Source organism: Vicugna pacos, chromosome 25, assembly GCF_048564905.1.
Source record: "Vicugna pacos chromosome 25, VicPac4, whole genome shotgun sequence".
In the NCBI taxonomy this organism is placed as follows: Eukaryota; Metazoa; Chordata; class Mammalia; order Artiodactyla; family Camelidae; genus Vicugna; species Vicugna pacos.
The window spans coordinates 4,883,560-4,902,434 of record NC_133011.1 but is presented as its reverse complement, the minus strand read 5'-3'; the positions used below and the strand labels follow the sequence as shown (position 1 = coordinate 4,902,434).

General features: G+C 36.4%; 1 protein-coding gene across 2 annotated transcripts in view; it reads right to left on the bottom strand.

Moving 5' to 3' along the window:
* TMEM67 (transmembrane protein 67) overlaps window positions 1-18,861 on the bottom strand; it is a 43,202-nt gene extending 24,341 nt beyond the window's left edge. Inside the window, exons 1-11 of one of the 2 annotated variants that reach the window (XM_072949458.1) lie at window positions 18,604-18,861; window positions 16,918-17,006; window positions 15,164-15,257; window positions 10,688-10,787; window positions 8,860-8,929; window positions 8,693-8,767; window positions 3,322-3,384; window positions 1,692-1,846; window positions 1,470-1,578; window positions 517-603; window positions 143-208 (exon numbers count right to left, since the gene is read on the bottom strand). In XM_072949458.1, the coding sequence (XP_072805559.1) occupies window positions 143-208; window positions 517-603; window positions 1,470-1,578; window positions 1,692-1,846; window positions 3,322-3,384; window positions 8,693-8,767; window positions 8,860-8,929; window positions 10,688-10,787; window positions 15,164-15,257; window positions 16,918-17,006; window positions 18,604-18,829 (1,134 nt within the window). In that variant the 5' untranslated portion in view covers window positions 18,830-18,861. The remainder of the gene's footprint in view (window positions 1-142; window positions 209-516; window positions 604-1,469; window positions 1,579-1,691; window positions 1,847-3,321; window positions 3,385-8,692; window positions 8,768-8,859; window positions 8,930-10,687; window positions 10,788-15,163; window positions 15,258-16,917; window positions 17,007-18,603) is intronic. The other variant, XM_006209692.4, reaches the window with a different exon arrangement.
* Between the last annotated feature and the right edge of the window lie 14 nt (window positions 18,862-18,875).

Genomic DNA, 18,875 nt, shown 5'->3' with positions numbered 1-18,875 from the left:
TTAAATTAATAAGAATTCTATCAGTGAAATTACTCATTACTACAAAAGGTTTCCAATTGCAAAAATTCAAAGGTTATTCCAATTATTGCTGATGTGAAAAGTGAGGCTAAAACGCAGACTGTCTAAAATAGCTCAGACTTACACTCTGCTGATAGGTTGTTCCAAAAGAATACGCAGCATTGAGTCTGGTCTCTGTGTCGGGACAAAGCTACGGCAAAAGAACACAACCAGTAAGGATCTCACACGCGTCGTCTTTGCTCATAGTCAAGCGTTCTCAACTCCCAACATGGACACACGCTGTTTATAATAATTCTTTAATGTCTCAAGGGTATGAAAAGTTACGGGAGCAGCTTTAAGTCACAACAGTTTTAAGAAATTCTAACTTAAAGCACAAAAAGAAAACAACTCTAGCAAGCGACTGATGCTCTATTCAAGCGATGATCCAGTCTTGGCCTCACCTCTGCCTCAGTCAAAGGTAAGGCAAGCTAGTCATTCTCTAGTTAGAACCACACTCACCTGCAAAACACCTCCTTCTAAAGTTTGCCACTTGAGAAAGTTTCCTCTTACATCATAGGAGGCAGCAACAAACTTCAGTTTTGTGTTCTGATGAAAGGAAAGCAAGAATGAAGCGATCCCATGTGCTGAGAGTCTACCAACACTTTAATGTACTCTATAGAATAGTCTGTAACAACCTGCAGAGGACAGACCTCCAGAGTGTACAGCTAGTCTACCACAATGTTTTCCTTGTTGATCGACCTTTCTTTTTCTGGAGATCATATACTGAATTTAACTAACTCTACTTGGTAGCAAAATTAATCTAAGTATCTCTCAGATTAAACACACCTAACTAAATGGACTGGATTTTTGCACAAAAGCTATTATTTCAGAATTGAGAGGCAGTGCTAGTGACAGATAACCTCCTCTCAAACCTGGCTACTGTGTGTGCGTGTGGACAGAACTGAGCAGGGGAGTGAATAATCTGTTCTTTCATTGTAAAATGGCAAAAAGTTGAAGGTCAGAATTTGGACCTGTGAAGTCCTGAGGAAAGGCATAGAATCCCAGTCAGTCTTTGGAAGCCCTTCTTAAAAATGCAGAGATACGGGACAGGACTGCTGTGCATCCGCTGATGGGAACCAGCCCTCCCCGCCCCACAGGTGTACTACTTGCTGCCACAGCCAGAACCCAGAGGTTTTCGCGTACTCAGGTACGACAGCTAACCTCTACAGTGTTCAGTTCCTCAGCAGCTGATTTAATTTAGTAATTAAAAAATTTAAAAACCAGTAATTATGACTAGTAACATTCTTGTTAGCTTTTTAATTAAAAAAAATCTTTTTGATTTACAATGTTGTGCTAATTTCCAGTGTAAGAACAGAGTGATTCAGTTATACATATATATATATATATTCGTGTTACGCTTTAAAATTATAAATCAAAATGTAGTTTTCTTTCGGTAATACAGTGACTTGTACCTGGTTTTGCCCTTTAAAACTGAAATTTGTAGGAAGAGGTGTAGTACTGAGTACTTGAGGTGCTAATCCCAGCTGGTCTCCATAGAACAGCCATGGAAGATTCTGTCTCCTATAAACAATTACGATTGTTTAATAATGGTGAACAGTTCTTAGTATGTATTTGTGAAAGTAATTGCACTGAATTAGGTCAAAATGACGGTTCTGCAATTAGACTACCCTTACCAAAATGAAAAAGAATGAACAGTGCGCAGTCCAGCAGTGTTTTCAAAGATAAACTGAAACAGTCGACATGCATCAAAAGTGGAAGAATCGTAAGAATTCATGTTCATCACACACATATTTCCGAGAGCTTGGCAAGATGTTAGGTTGGCATAAACCTACAAGAGAACAATGGCAAAGAAACAGAACGTGGACTTTAATACCCTAAGCAAAATGTGATAGAAAAACGACGCTTGGTTTTAACTTGACCTATTCTATGAATTCTCTTTGGGGGTATTCCTGTGCTCTGATGTAAATAGAAAAGAACTTTCCACATGTGTATGACTTTAATTGTAAATTTTATGTGAGAATATAAAGACAAACAATTGAAAGAAGACTAAAAACCTAGGGCATGACTTTAAAAAACTATTAAGTGGAATAATTATATTTGAAAAGAATAATAATTTGTTCCTATAGTAGAGATTTTATATATATATAACTCTAATCAATTTTGTTTAAGTAATTAGTTTTATGAACAACAAAATAAGAGCATTTGTTGAGTTTGCCCCTCAAACTTCTTTTCCAGTTTTTGCTATAAGGAAAAGGCCACTCTGTTTTTACAGTTATTCAAATAAAAAACATTGCAGTAATCATCTTTCGCTCCCTTCCCATATCAAAGTCATCAGTACGCCCTGTTGGCTCAATCTTCAAAGCATATTCAGAAGCTAAACACATCTCTCATTTCCATGGCACCACCCTTGTCTACGGGTCCACTTTTTCCCACTCGGATTACTCTAATACTCTCCTAACAAATGGTCCCCCTGCCTCCATCCTTGCCCCAACAAAATCTACTCTCCATGTCAGAGTGATCCTTTCAAAACCTGAAGCTCGACCACGTCCTCCTTTGCACAAAATCTGTCCACATCCCTTACCGTAAACTCCAGGTCCTTGTCGCAGTCATCCCCCTCATCCCTGGACTCACCTTGCACCTGCCCTGCTCACTCTGCTCTAGCCACTCTGGCCTCCCTCCGGTTTCCTAAGCACGAGCATGCCAGAGAACCCCTGCTTCGAGACCTCTGCACTTGCTGCGGTATCTGCTTAGAATACTCTTTCCCCAAATATTTACATGGCTCACTTCCACTTCTGAAGGTCTTTGCTCAGATGCCACCCTCTCAGAGTGGCCTGTCCTGACCGCCCTCTATAAACCTGCACTGCCTTCCGCTCTCCATGCTCTTTATTCTGATTTGTCTTCAGAGCACTTAGCACCACCTGACATTTACTTAGAATATAATTCCACAAGAGATTTTTCTTTGTCTTTTCCTGAAAAAGGTAACTTGATTTGGGAACAGGGCCTGGCACATCGTAGATCATCAATAAACACTTACTAAAATGACAGTATGAATCAGTTTTCCCTGACACTCAATCTCAGCTGAGTAAGTCTGGACACGTTCAATCTGTGTAAAATGAAATGTGAAATGAATAACGTTTTCTTTAGTATTCTCTTTTAGTCCACTAGAAAGGGTTTGATTTTCTTATAGCATAAGACCAAGGAGATAGCTCTACATAGAAAAGTTTTATTAGCTGGGGGAAAAATTGTAGGACAATTCTTCAAAATGAAATGAAATAGAATTATTTTCTCAAAATTCAAACATACCCAACAAGCAGCTGCTGATGACTGCAAATACTTTGCAAACCATTCTGAGGTGAAAGACACGCCCTGGAAACAAAAAGATGAATTTTAGTTTTAAGCTCAAATAGAAATTCTTAAACTTTACACTGTTAAGAAAACATTAATATGCATATTGTTGAATGGGAAGAAACATTACTCTCTCAGTGTTATCAGAAAAATAGATTCTAAAGGGAATATAAGAATTAATTCTAATCAATGTCAGTAACTACAAATAGGACTACATTACAAAGTCACATCATTCAGGCAAAAGATACAAGGAAACAAAGTATATCTAAAATACAAAAAACTATTTGTTCATTTCACTCAAACAAAAAACCAAAAATCAAAGTGGCAAAAAAAAAAAAAAGAAGAAAAACTAGATCCTGACTTAGCACTGGTTAACATTTGCTGATTTAGGGTTACTATACTTTATTAAATTGGCAAGTAATAAAAAAGGAATATTTGTGAATTATTTTTAAGCAACAGGAGACTGGGGATACACAGAATAATTAACATTTAAAATCCTCAAAGTGGTGATTCTCAAACAATGATGGGTGTCAGAATCAACTGTGGAATTTCCTAAATACAGAAAATGTCTGGCTTTATTCCAAACCAAGTGAATCAGAATCTCCAGGATGAGACCAAGGCAAACATGTGCTTTAAAAGCTGCAGACACAAGCCTCTGGCTAAGAACCACTGCTGTAAGGCTTATTTGCATATCCTGCTAAAAAAATGAGGCATTGTGGAGCACCATTCAGAGTGAAATTCTCTGGATACAGACAAAGGAAATAAATCCAAATTTATATGAAATGTGGCACCACAGCTGTCAAGGAAATCCAAAATAAAATTATGAACCACTATTTTCATTTCTTTCATGAGCAAAAATGTTCATTTTGTAAGAAATATACATATGCATAGACAGCTGAATAACACACCAAAAAACTAATAAAAATGGAAAGCAATGACACCAGTGTGGTAAACAAAAGCAAAATGAAGCCACAGACAATGCCAGTGACAGTGTTAAAGTTGCATGATCCTTTATAAAACAACATCCACAACTTTAACCCAGGAATTTGAAAATGCTTAGGAAATCTGTCTTAAGGCAATTACCTCCCCAAAAGGAAAAATACATCTGTGGTTGACAGAAGTACTATCATTTTGGGGTGGGGGGGTAATTAGATTCATTTATTTATTTTTAGAGGAGGTACTGGGGATTGAACCCAGGACCTTGTGCATGCTAAGCATGCGCTATACCACTTGAGCTATACCCTCCCTGCATTGATAGCAATACTATTGATAACAGAAAATCTAAATATTCAATGGATGTACAATTATATAAGCTTCAGTGAATAAACTAGTATATTATGTGACTATTTAAAAGTTATAATTTACATAGTCTCAAAGTAAAATCTCAGCCTAACTTATTAGTCATGGTACCTTCACAATGGAGAGAAGTGGCAGACAGCACCATGACCAGGCAATCATATTTAGTATCACCAATAACTGGACATCCTGACATTATGTGCTCCTTGTTAAGATGCAATGGGCTGTACACAACACCTATATCATATTCTTGCAAAAAGATGTTTCACTGAGTCTAGCCATGAGAAACAATGAGAAAAATCCAGATTGTGGGCCACTACAAGGAAGCTGGCCTCAACTATGCAAAAGTCAATGCCATAAAAGCCAAAAAAGCAAAAACAGAAAAACCACAAAAGCAAAACAGAGTAAGGGCCTCTGTTTTAAACTAAAGGAGACTAAAAGATTAGTTGCAGTGTGTGAGTAGTCAAGATTGAACTGTATGTTTACAACTTACTTTCAAGTGGCTCAGAAAAAAAAAATTAGTGTGCATGTGTGTGTATGTATGCATTTACGTATGCAGACCGAAATACAGCAAATGTGGCCAAACATTAATGACTGCTTAACCCAGTAAAATACAGACACACAGTCATTGTCTTACTTTTCCAACTTTTCTGCAACTTTGAAAATTTTCCAAATTTAAAGTTGGGAAAAATAAAAAAGATGTGAGATCATAATCTTTAGGGAAAGGGAATGGGAAGACACTGACCCGTATATCTAGAAATTCTTTATTGATTGTCAGTTATATTCCTAGGCGAGGACTGGATGCTTTTCTTATAAAACCCCACAAAACTAATTACATTTCAATTGTGCATCACCCAAGAAAATATGATCTGTGATTTTCTAAGTACACTTTTCAGTTAGGAATAGTGTAAGTTATCGGGTCAAGTATTTTAGTCTAGTTGGCAATTACAGTCTCAACATAAACTAATGAATATGCATTCTGGTTTATTAATCTTAATCTCTTGTGAGTTTAAATACTATGAACTGGTCCCTTAGATCCTGATTGACCTACAAATGCCCTGATAAAACTGAGTTCTTACATCTTCCAAGCTGAGGACTGGGCCAAGATACACCATCTTAACTACATCTTGTTGACATGTTTCATACCCTGGCTACACACAAGCAGTCTGAATACCAGTTATAAAATGACTTAAAAGTCAGGGATTCCAAACTTGACCTCAGGAAAGCATCAGTGTTAAGACTGGAGTGTTTAAATGAAATACATTAACTGAATCAGATTAACTTTAACCTTTCCCTGCCCACCTTCCCCTCCCTGCAGAGAAGCCTGCAATGGATCTATTCCATAGCGGTATGGAGGGAGGGAGGATGTGGAGGTGGTATGGAAGACAGCTGCGTTACACTGAGCAGGTGAGTAAGTTGAGGACGAGATCCAGATTTCTCCCTATTAGAGAAGAAACCGTCAAGAAAGGAAGGACTAAAACGAACTGAGGTATTGCTTTGGAATTGAAAGTATCAGTATGAACTCACTGATTTTAATACACATACAAATAAATACAGAAATAGTTATAGATGTATGTATGTGTGCATATATTTTCTAGCTATGTCTGCTAAGCATGATAACCTTGGTTTCTAAATATTATCCTCAAGAGCTTCTTAGAGAAATGGCTGATTCCAGGGCTGGGGCAGAAAAAGGACAAGATGACCCTGGAAATCTTGTTTTGTCTGAAAGTAAGGGAATGCTCAAAGAATGATTGAGATATGTCAAAAAGACATTAGCAACCAACTTGAAGGGGCTTCTAATGGCCAAATCTAGGACACTTTGAGCATCAAAACAAATAATACACATACTGGATTATAAAAATTGAATAAAATAGGAACCCACAAATCCATACTGTCCTTAATGAACAAATAAACATATAAATGAGAAGGGAAAATTCTTATTACAGTAGAATGTTAATAATGTGGAAGGAATGATGGAAACCTTTGGCAACCATCACAGTAGTGGCTGATAAAGGCAAATATCATCAGTGGAGACTAAAGCTATTTAGTCAAGGTTTAGTGAAGAAGGAAAAGTGTAATACTGGAAATCCTCTGCAGAAATACTAGCCAAAGGGAAAATGGTAGCTTTAAAGCAGACATGGTGAGCTCATGGCAGGTCACCAAGGTTAACATCACCAGTGGTGAACAGTGGACATCCTGTGCCCTGGCGTGATGCAATGCATTGAGAACACAACATCTCTCTTTGGGTTTCCTGACAAGCATGTCCTGATTGTGAAGAAAGAATGGATGGGCCAATGTTAGAGGTCACCCTCTGGATTGTAAGGCCTGTAATCTTCAAAACTGCCAAGTCCAAGAAAGGCAGGGGAAGACTGAGGACCTGTTCCAGACTGGAGGACACTGAAAGCAGCATGACCTCTAAATGACTGGTAATCTGAGACTAAGTATGACAAAGAGACATCACTGGAATTTTTAGCAAAATAACTTATTTTGAAAAGGAAAAAATGAAAATTACTTCAAAAAGACACCTGCACCCCAATGTTCATAGCAGCACTAGACACGGAAACAGCCTAAATGTCCATCAACAGATGACTGGACTAAGAAGATGTGGTATATTTATACAATGGAATACTATTCAGCCATAAAAATGACAACATAATGCCATTTGCAGCAACATGGATGTTCCTGGAGAATGGCATTCTAAGTGAAGTAAGCCAGAAAGAGAAAGAAAAATACCATATGAGATCACTTATATGTGGGATCTAAAAAACAAAACAAAACAAAAGAACATAAATACAAAACAGAAACAGACTCATAGACATAGAATACAAACTTGTGGTTGTCAAGGGGGAAGGGGGTGGGAAGGGATAGACTGGGAGTTCAAAATCTGTAGATACTGACAGGCATATGCAGAATAGATAAGCAAGATTATACTGTCTAGCACAGGGAAATATATACAAGACCTTGTGGTAGCTCACAGCGAAAAAATATGACAATGAATATATGTATGTTCATGTATAACTGAAAAACTGACACAACATTGTAAAATGACTACAACTCAATAAACCAATGTTTAAAAAGATGAAAATCAAAGGCCTGCAAATTTGACAGTGGTATACAGAAGTTCACTATAATCTAAGACTGGAGAAGAATCCCCAGAAGACATGCATATTATTACAAATGAGCCAATTTCTGGATGATCTTAAACTCCCTATGTATACCCCTATTTTTAGCATTTATTTTATTGTTTCACAAATATTTATTACTTGCCTGCCACCCCACAAGACTAGAGGAGAGGAATTTTTGCTTTATTCACTAGGATCCCTTATCATGGTTACTTTTATAGCCCTCCTAGTCATCCTATTAATTCAATGATGGCTTTGTAGCAACCAGATCCTAGCCTGTGCACCCAAGTTCTGCTCATTAACTAACTCCTAGTTAGTCATCGACCTCCCATCCTGTTGGGTCAGTGACCTCTTCAGTTCCAATGCATCTACTTCCCATTTTACATCCCAAATCTTGTCATCACCAGCTTCTGTGGCAAAAGCTCTACGTCATCATGCTCTCACCTATAAATAAAGAACTTGGATACAAATAATCTTGAAATCTCGGTGACTACCACGTATACGCACTGCGGTGGAGGTGTCATTATGCCCAATTTACAGACAGTAAGACTGAAGTTTAGAAGGTCCAAAGATATAAAAGTAATGACTGGTAAATGCAGGCTTCAACTTTAGAATCTCTGGTGCACTTATCTATACTACACTGCATTCTTTATAGGATCTATAAAGGACCTTTCCAGTTTAAACATTCTGAGATTCACAGAAAAAGAAACAAGCTAAGGTTAAAAAGAGAGTAACTGTACTGATAAATTATAATGCTGAGTTGTTAGTCTAATGTTTCTTATTGACTGGTAATTTCTGTTTTAAAGCGATTTACATATAAATGTTTCTCATTTCAGCCCCAAATTAATTACTGAAGGAAGAAATGTGGAAAGATCCTTAACAATGGAACAAAAAAACTGAACCATACTCACAAGCTCTCCGTAGCGTGCAGCTGAAGTCATACGTGGAGGAAAATTCCCTGTGCTGCTGAAACATAATCCCCCTGTCTTCGTAAATAAATAAGGAAAAAAAAAGTTAATGGAAGAATAAAAGGAATTTAATTAAAAGATATATACATTATCAATTTGATTAGTCTTACTAAAATGTTAGGTTCAGAACATGCACAGGACCTGCTGGTATTAATGAATGTTGGTTCACATCGGATACACCTGTCAACATAACAAAAATAATTTTTAAAATGTTAATGAACTATACAAACCCTAATTTAATTGATAACTGGTCTTCTTAAACACTGGATTAGAATAGATTCAGTCAACTAAGCAAGTACTTGTAATAAAGTGTTATATTAAAAATATTAACACTAATTTGAATAGTTTTATACTACTCTTTGTATTACAAGGTAAGGTATAGATAAAATTAACCAAAAACAGGAGAATATCCTTTTGAAATCCCATGTAATATAAAACAAATAATATTGAATAGCAAAGATGGCTAAGTCACTCAATTAACAAGAAACCCCAACAAACTCATATAAATAAAACCCAATCATTTTTTATAAGTAGTTATATCGAATATACCATCCTTCTTTTTCTACCATAAAGCAAAAAGGTAATATATGCTCATCAAACCTACAACCAACACTTTTTTTTTGAGTGAAGGTAGATTTATTCAGAGAGATACATCGAAAGACAAGAGAAAGGCCAAAAGGTGTGGGGGCTGGGTGCTCAGATTAAAAGTAGGTACACATTCCATAGACAGCGTGCGGGCAGTCTTTGAAGAGTGAGAGAGAGGGGCGGCCAACTCGCCTTGTTGCTGGTTTTTATGAGCTTGGTGGCTTCATATGCTAATAAGTAGAAGGACCAGTCTAAGGGGAAGGGGCTGGGATTCCCAGGAAGTTGGCCATTTCCCACTCTTTGATCTTTAGTGGCTAGCCTTGAAGACTGCCATGGTGCCCAAACAACACTTTTAAAGTCTTTCCATCATCTTTGCTTATTTTAGGAAAACCCTTTACATTTTTCTTTAATGAATGATATAGGAGGGAGGGAGGGCACTGGACCAGTGGGGACTCTGATGCGTCTATAAGGGTACTCATTACTTGCAAGATAGAACAGGTAGGAGGAGGGGCCGGGGCATGGGACACAACTCAGCCTAGGCGTGAGGAGGCCCGGGAGGGGAGCAACAGGGGATCAGCCTCGCACTCTGCATTCAGATGCCACAACCTAGGTCAGCCTGAGAGAAAAGAAGATTTAACACTAAGGATCCCGAGAAGCTGCTCAAGGATTTTCTACCTTAAACTTGGGAACTGGAAAGGAAACTGTGTTTAGAGGGAAGTCAGCATGTAGGCCTCTAAAAAAATTGAGGAAGCTGGAATAGAGATAAATGAGTTAGAGAGAGGAGGTGTGTGTTGAGGGTGCAGGTATGCATGCATAAAGGGGGAACAGGGAGCGACAGAGAATAGGGCTATAAAGCAGGGAAACTGGGTTACAATTATCATTACATTTATTAATATATTTTTATGTAATATAATACATAAAGATAGTGTCCGGTAGGCAATAAGCATGCTGCAAATAAATGTTACTATTATATATCATAGATTATGTACAAATTACATAACACCATACAAAAATAGCTACCTTTTACTGAGCACTAACTCTGTAGAACTCTATATATTTATTTCTGAGCTGTAAAAACAGCCTATGAAGTGGGTGGTGTATCCCCATGCTAAAGAAAAGGAGACTGACTTACTGAGCTTTTGACGGTCCAACAACTAACAAGAGACTGAAACAAGATTTAAACCCTATTCTGTCTCATTCTCTGGGCCTCAGCTTCTTCACTGCTTAATATCTGCCTTCCTTGGGTCATTTGTGAGAAGCAAGAAACATGATAGGGAAATACTTTGAAAAGGCACAGCTTCGACATAAATATAAGACGATATTAATAAAGTCAGCACCCAGCACACTGCTTACCTGTTTCCTAAAGCATTTGCTACCATAAAAGAGTTTTCACTTCCATCACAGAGTTTACAAGTTGCTTGAGGCAACAAGGTTCCATTAACATCTCTTTCCACTAAATAATTTAGAAACAATTAAGATGTAACTCATAGTCAACATATAAGCATCTATACACTTAGTAAAAACCACTTATAATTATTATTGTAATAATTCTCAAAACACCTTATTTGCAAAAAAGGCATGCCAAGCACTTCTATAATAAAGTACTGAAAAGTAATACTTAGTCCCAGACAAAAAATACAGAAGAAACTAATTTCCAAATCATCATCATCATCCTCATAATAAATTATTATATTTTCCTCAAAAATTTTCTTATCTCTTACCTGTATGTTCCTGTTACACTGGGCATGGGGAACAAGTATTTTCATAGACTGCTGGTAAGTTTCTGGGCTTTTGGTGGTAACTATTAAAATTGTAAATTCACATATTCTACAATACCACAATTTCATTTTCAGAAACCTAACCTACAGAAACACTTGTTACCTGTGTATAAGAATATTTATCAAAGTAATATTTGTTAGAAAACAATCTGAATATTTAAAATAACAAAATGCTATGAAATATAATGGAGTGGATTAAAAAGAACGAGGCAGGTCTAATAGATCACACTACTAACTAAAAAAAGTACATTGTATAACAGACACAGATATCAAAATGGCAGCAATTACTTTGGGGCTGAGGGAGTAACAGAGAATCAACACTCGGGAAAAATGGCTCAAGACCATTAGTCTCAATCATAATGTTATTCAAAGTATTTTATCCACGTGATCTAAGCCTTTCCAAGGTGGTAAAAATAATTTTAACAAAAGTAAAATTGAACAACTTGTTCTTCCTACAGCCTATAGCCCTATGAATTGTTATTTTTAATGATATGTACTTTCTGGGTTAATAATTATTAAAAAATTATCTACCTGACTACCTATGCATTTCCTTCTTTTATCAGAAATGGGGGAGTGGTATAGCTCAAGTGGTAGACTGCATGCTTAGCATGCAGGAGGTCCTGGGTTCAATCCCCAGTATCTCTACTTAGAAAAGAAGAGAAATAGGAAGAGTTGGGAGGAGCTGTGCAAGAAGTAAGATGTACCTTCCTTCTGTCCACTCTCCCATCCTTCCCAATCCTTATTGCAAACCCACAGAAAAAATTAACAGCAAAAGTTCAGGGTGGTGCTAAGGAACTCATACCATGAAGGATTTTAAATATGCAATAGTAGCCTCTAAAACAGTGAAATACTATTTTCACAGCTGCCACCCAACCTGAAGGGATCACAAGTGCCAGAGTCACTTTTTGGGCCCCCTAGCATCTAGCCTTCACTCTCAGCAACTTTAGCACCAGGGATTTCAGACTGTCAAAAGTAATCTCAGTGACTCAGCCCACACTCAGCTCTCCACAGTATTTAAATCTATGTATCATCATTGCTTTCACCCCACTTAGAAATCCCAGAGACAGTTCTGACTTTTCCCTTTTCCTCATTCCCATGTTCCTTCACTCACCTAGGTCTATCAACAACCTTCTAATGCTTCTAGCATCTACTCCTTTGTGTACGATTTATCCTAATTCTGGTTCAGGTCCTTACATCCTCATGCGTACAGCACTGCAATAGCCTCGTCACCGTTCTACTTCTGGTCTTCTGTAGCTTAAATGTAAACTTTAGGAAGGCAGGGACTTTGTCCCTGTTCACTGTGTTCACTGCCTTACTCTTCATGCCCCTGGACAATGCCCAGCACACAGGAGTTTAATAAATATTTGCTGAATGAACAAATGCAACAGATGGCTGCCAGATTAATCTTAATCATTCCCCTGTTCAAAACTTTCAAGAAATGCCTATGCCCACGGAACATCCTATCATATCGGTAAAGGCTTTCCACAGCCTGGACCAACGCACCTTTAAACTCAACAAACTGTTATTCTCATAATCCCTTCACACTCAAATCTGGATGTTTACACTTGTAACGATACCTTTGTGCACACTGTTCCTTCTGCCTGGACTGTTCTCTTTCTCGCTACCTTCTGAAATCCCATTACTCCTTCACGGTCCACCTGTTTCACTGCTCCCCACGGCAGCTTTCCCAAACAGCCCTGGTAGAAGTGGGTTCTTCCTCCTAGAGCATTTACTGTCCATAGTGATCATTTGATGATTTAATGTATGTGCCCCTTGTGAAAATATTTTATTGCTATCTTGCTCTGCAAACTACTGTTCCATATGTATCTCCTACCTTCTAATGAGATTTTAAATAAATTGATGGCAGGGATTTTCATCCCTCTAAAAAATCATTTTTGAATAGGTAATGCATAAATATAAATATAAAAATAAAAGGCACAGAAGAATTTAAAGTGAAAATTAAGTCTCTTTCCTACCCCTTTCCTTCAGACACCCAGTTTTCCACCTTGGAGGCAACACTGTTACCAGTTTCTTTTGAATTCTTCCAGAAATAGGCTATGCATATACAAGCATGTATGCACATATAATCTTTTTTAGAAACCATACATGGTAGCATACCAAATACACAAAACAGTGCTGATAAATAGCAGGTAATCAATAAAAATTTGCTGATTAAAAAAAATCAACATTTCTATACTTTGCTATTTTAATTATTATATTTTGGATTTCCTTCCACAGCAATACTTAAACAACTGTATTATTTTTCTATAGCTAAACCCTATACCATTGTATGGATATATCAGAGTTTATGTGACCAATATTCTCTTGACAGATTTTACACTGTTTATAATCTTTTGTCTCAGGAATGTTGCAATAAAAAACTATGCATACACTTCTTCAGACATACTTACCTGTACTGGGGCAAGAAATTCCTACATGGGGGCTGCTGGACAATGATCTACATTTTCAAAATGCTGTCAAGTTGCTCTCTAGAGAGGTTGTACTAATTTATACTCCTCCAATAATATGTGAACAACTGTCTCCCTGTATGCTTATAAATACACTGTCCAAGTTCAAAAAGGTTGATAATATAATCTGGTAGGTTAAAAAATTAATGTCTAAATTAAAATTTTAATATTATTCTTACTGGGAAGGTTGAACATTTTTTTCACGTTTAAATATTTTTTCTCTGTGAACTATGTTCATGATTTTTGGCCATTTAAAAAAGTTATTCATCTTGCTCTTATTTATTTGTAGAAGCTTTACATATATTGTAGAATTTAGCTCTCTGTTGCATGCATTATAAACTTTTCTCGCGTTTGTAGGGTTTTTTCTGGTTCTATTTTTATGTAGTCAAATTTACCAATTTTTCTTCTATAGCTTGTGTTTTTTCTCATACTTAGAAAGGCCTATTCCACACCAAGACTATTAAATTTTTTTCCTAATTTTTAATTTACATTCATAGATTCATATTTAATATTTAAATATTTGACTGACCTGAAACAACTTATTTTTTAAGGACTAAGGTAAAAACCCAACTTAGTATTTTCCCAGTTTCCCCAACACCAATTTATTAATCAGTCTTTTCTCCCCTAATATGAAATGCCACTTTTGGCACATACCACATCACCACTCGAATTGAATCTACTTTAATTTTTTTAAGTTCCATCCATCAGCCTGTGTTACCCATTTGCCAGCCATATATGTTATTACAGTAGCTATAAAATGTGCATAGTACCTGATGGGGAAGTTTCCTCTTTCTTTTTTCAGAATTTTCTTGGCTTTTCACATACTGTTTCAGATAAACTTTAGAATTTAAGAATTAGTTTGGATAGTCCCTAAAACACAAACAAAATCCTAGTCGAGTTTATTAGAGTTCCTTTAAATGTAGAGATATTATTGGGAGAGCTGACATCTTTGTACAATATTTAAATCTTCTCATCCAAGAACAACATATATATTTCATTTATTAAAGCCTATCTTTGTGTCTCTCAGCAGCATTCTAAGGTTTCTTCAATTAATTTACATTGTTCATTTTTTCTAAAGTTTATGCCTAGGACTTTTTTCTTTCTTTTTTGTTGCTATGCAGATGAGATCTTTTCTTTGTTCACATTTGCTAAAAGATTGTTCTTTGGATAGAGGGTGGCTACTAACTGATTCTTACTTTCTCCTATTTAATTACTACACAATCTATTTCTTTCACTTACCTAAGTGAGCTTTATCCAGGTACTAACGTTAGTAAGAATGCTTAAAAATTTTCCCTATTAAGCATCATTTTGGCTTTTGAGTTGAAACACATATTTTATCATGTTACATTAAGGAAGTATCTATCTAATTCTACAGTATTAACAATTGTTTTTTTAGATCAGGTAGGGCTTTTTATTCTCTTCCCAATTCCTGCTGCTGTATTAAACATCACTGAATTTTGGACAACAGTAATACAAAAAAATTCTATTAAGAAATCACCAAGCTATTTCAATTAATGTCTTTATCAAAAACAAACACAAATGAAGATTCATTACTATTATTTTGCAAAGAATCTACTTCTTACCTAAAATATGGCCAGTGGGACAGTGGCATTTTCCTTCTGCAGTTAAACCAGCAGGGCAAGAAATACAGTTCCAGCCATCCTCAGTAACACCTTTCTTAAAAAAAAAAAGAAAAAAAGAAAAAAATTATTTTCCCTTTCTTAATTAACTTTCTTCTTCTTAACTAGTCATGTAGTTCAAAAAGCCACAACAGTATATAACTTGCAGTCAATATTCAAATAAATTATATACATATGAACTGCATAAAAATTTCCTGGATCGCCAATTTGTGCTTATATTAAAAAATGAGCCTATACATTATTACTATGTATTGACTATTATTAATTTTTGGCAATAGTTCTTTCTTCTTCATGATTTCCAGTTCAAATGAGTTCTTTCATAATTAATACTGTCATTTAGTTTTTCCATTTACAAACATAAAACAATAAAATTCAACAGGATTTAATCAACAGATAGCCAACTAACAGTCTAGTCTTACTTGTCCTAAAATAATTATTCTAATTTTTAAAAATTCAAATATATTAGCTTTTAAAAATTAAGTTATGATTCAGAATGGGTGAATTTTATGGTTCAAAAATACTTCAAGTTGTTTAAATTATAAGGATATTTCCTTCCATCCATTAATAGTTTGTACTAGTAAAGGTTTCTGATAAAATATGGTATCATCCAAATTTGGGCTTATAATATTATATGGTTTAGGAAAAACCTGGGGTAAAAATACAGTAATTTTCTTACAAACATGGATGTAATCAAAATTAACAGAGAACAATGGTAATAACAAAATAATACCATAGATTATTTCAAATTTTAGCTGAAAAGATTGGCTATATTGAGAAATGCTCCTATATTTATCAGTACACTTATACATATAGGACTATTTAAAAATTATGATAGCTTAGTAATATCACTGAAAAATAAATCTGCTTTGGTACCATTTCCTATCAGCAGCTTATAATCACTGATAATTCAGGTAGGATCAATATTTCTAAAAATATGAAGTATCAAAATGATCATCAAATGTTTAAGTACCAGCCATAAACTAGGATAGCTGTTAAGTCTATATTAAATTCCCAGACTCAACTGTTTTTTTAATACAGATGGGAAGAAACATTACTATAAAAGTCAGAACTGTCACACTAAGACTCTTAATTATCCAAAATGACTGGAAGATATATTTCTGTTCATTAAGAATTGTCACATGTAGCTAATATTAATTTACTAATTTTTCAAAAATTATGATATAATGAAATTAACAGCAACAGCCACAGATATTATTTAACCTATCTAATGATGAATTAGCATTTCATGAACTTACTTACACCTTAGATATCATTATGAACATGAATTATATAAAACTGTTGACACAATAAGCCTAAGATGATGAGCTCAATCTGCACCACAGGATACACATATTCCAAACTTCTCTATGTATGTATCATTCATCTATTCTCCTTTATAACTCAGTTACTCTATGAGAAAAAATAAAGACACACAAATTTTCACAGCTTTGTGATGTTTTTGGATTCCAGATTTTAAAATTTAAAAATTTAAAAAGCAATACCTTTCTGTTTTTTCCAAGTTTACGAAATTTCATTGATCTTCCAAAATTTACTCTAATAAAAACAAAGTTAACTTAACAATTTTAAAGTCTGTGGGAAAATATTAGAGTACAGCATTATATTGTGGTTTAAAAATAAAGACATTTAATTTATTATTTTCTACAGTAATTTTTTTAAAAAAAATAAACACTCCATACCATGTTTTCTGGGCACTTTTTACAAATGATATTAGGTCCTCCATTATTAGAGATCATCTGAAATCCTGGTAGACACACACATGAAGTTCCTAGAAAGAAAAGAGCCAATTTTGACCTTGGTAAACAAAAGCAAAACTCAGAGATAGAAAACTTTAATAATTCTTAAGATATTGAGAAGCAGTAGCCCAGAGCAAGACAGTGGTGCCAGTTCTGCCTAGGTTCTAACCTTGATTTGCTACTTAAGTCCTGGGAGCCTGAGCAAGGCACTGAATTGCTCTGTGCCTTGGCTTCTAATTCTGTAAAATGGGGGCAACAATATCTACCTCTTGGGGTTAACTGAGTATTAAATAAGTTATTATATGTAAAGGTCTTAGAATGTGTCTCGTGCACAGTGGATATTGTCTGTTACCATTTTAAGTGTGAGAATAAATAAACTATTAACTTATAACTATTAAACTAATAATCAAACTGTTGATTAACTGCTATGGGAAATTTTACATTTCTGTTTCACCTAACCATATGCATATATTCAATGAATGCATATTTACCTTTCAAAGCAAAACCCTATTAGGAAAGTTAACCTTGATTAAAAAAAAACTATTTTCCTTTGGAAAGACAGCAAACATTACAAGACAATCATCAGCCAACTTGCTGAATAGGTAGGGACAGCATTCTCTAAGAAGGCATTAAGTGGACAGAGCACCCATAGGAATCCATGTAGTAGGATATCAGGGTTCATAACTATAAAACTAACACCTTACACTTCAGAGTCTGTGAGATGCTTTCTCATTCATATTTCCTCACCTGAGAAGCCTGATCTGCCCTATACGATGATTTAAATAAGGATACATCAGATTTGAAGATGGAAGAAATTTAATACAATGGGTGACCAAATCGAGATAAAAAAAATCCGAGACTTCAAAATATGGGAAGTATCTTAATTCTGAGCAGTTTCAGTGAGGAGAACTAGGACCAAGTGATGAACGTTTCAAGAAAAAAAGTTAATTTTAATCTAAAGGGATTTTAAGGGCAAATAGTAATATTCAACAATAAAAGGGCTGAGTCCTAAGGAAATCTATAATATTACGGACATATAATATAGTGGGAATACACAGGTCGAGATTGAGGGCAAAGAGACAGCAGTTCTTCTAGTCTCCAATTTAGGCGACAAAGAAGACATTACGACCTCATCTCGCCTTCCGTTTCCTCGCCTGTAAAAGGAGAAGACTGGACCTGATTATGGTTAAGGTCCCTTCCAGCTCTACATTTCTGGGATGTGAAAAGCAAGATAACAAGTTTACAAGCGTTAACCTGCATTCCCTCCCCAAGCCGTCCTGTCACCTGCTCCTCTGCACCTCGGATCATTTCTCCATTTTTCCTTACTTCGGTAGTCAGCTTTCCACTTTCCAGGTACCTCCCTAAAGAGCCTCCGGATGAGGACTGGGGGACTGGAGCCGAGAAACTGATTATGGCGACAGCCTACGGGGTAGCAGACTCAGGTTTTCCCTAATCTCATTTGTTGTGTGCAAGCTGAGTTCTCCAAGAAAACCCCACTCTCAGGCGTGGGCGGCTAACCGTTCTGAAGCATTCTTTCCGCAAACGAAAAGGTGTTTCAGCGATGCCGGGGACTGGCAGCCTCAAAGCCAGAATATTACTTTGGTCAGGGCCCACCCCGAACCGTCTCACCTCGGGCATCCTGCCTCTGGTTGGCCCCACACGGGACACAGGAGAGCGCGGAGATATCGAAGTACTCGTTGTGGCCGCACGTCTCCGGCTGCCGGAAGGGGAAGAAGAAGGCCTGAGCCTGTGAAACTCGAGAGAGGACCAACAGGAGGAATACAGTCGCAGTCGCGATAGAGAAGGCGAACCAAGCCGCCATGGCTACCCACGCCCCGCGGCAGCCCGTCACCATGGTGCAGACGCCAGCGGGCACGCAGTCTCCAGCGCCCCATCAGCCT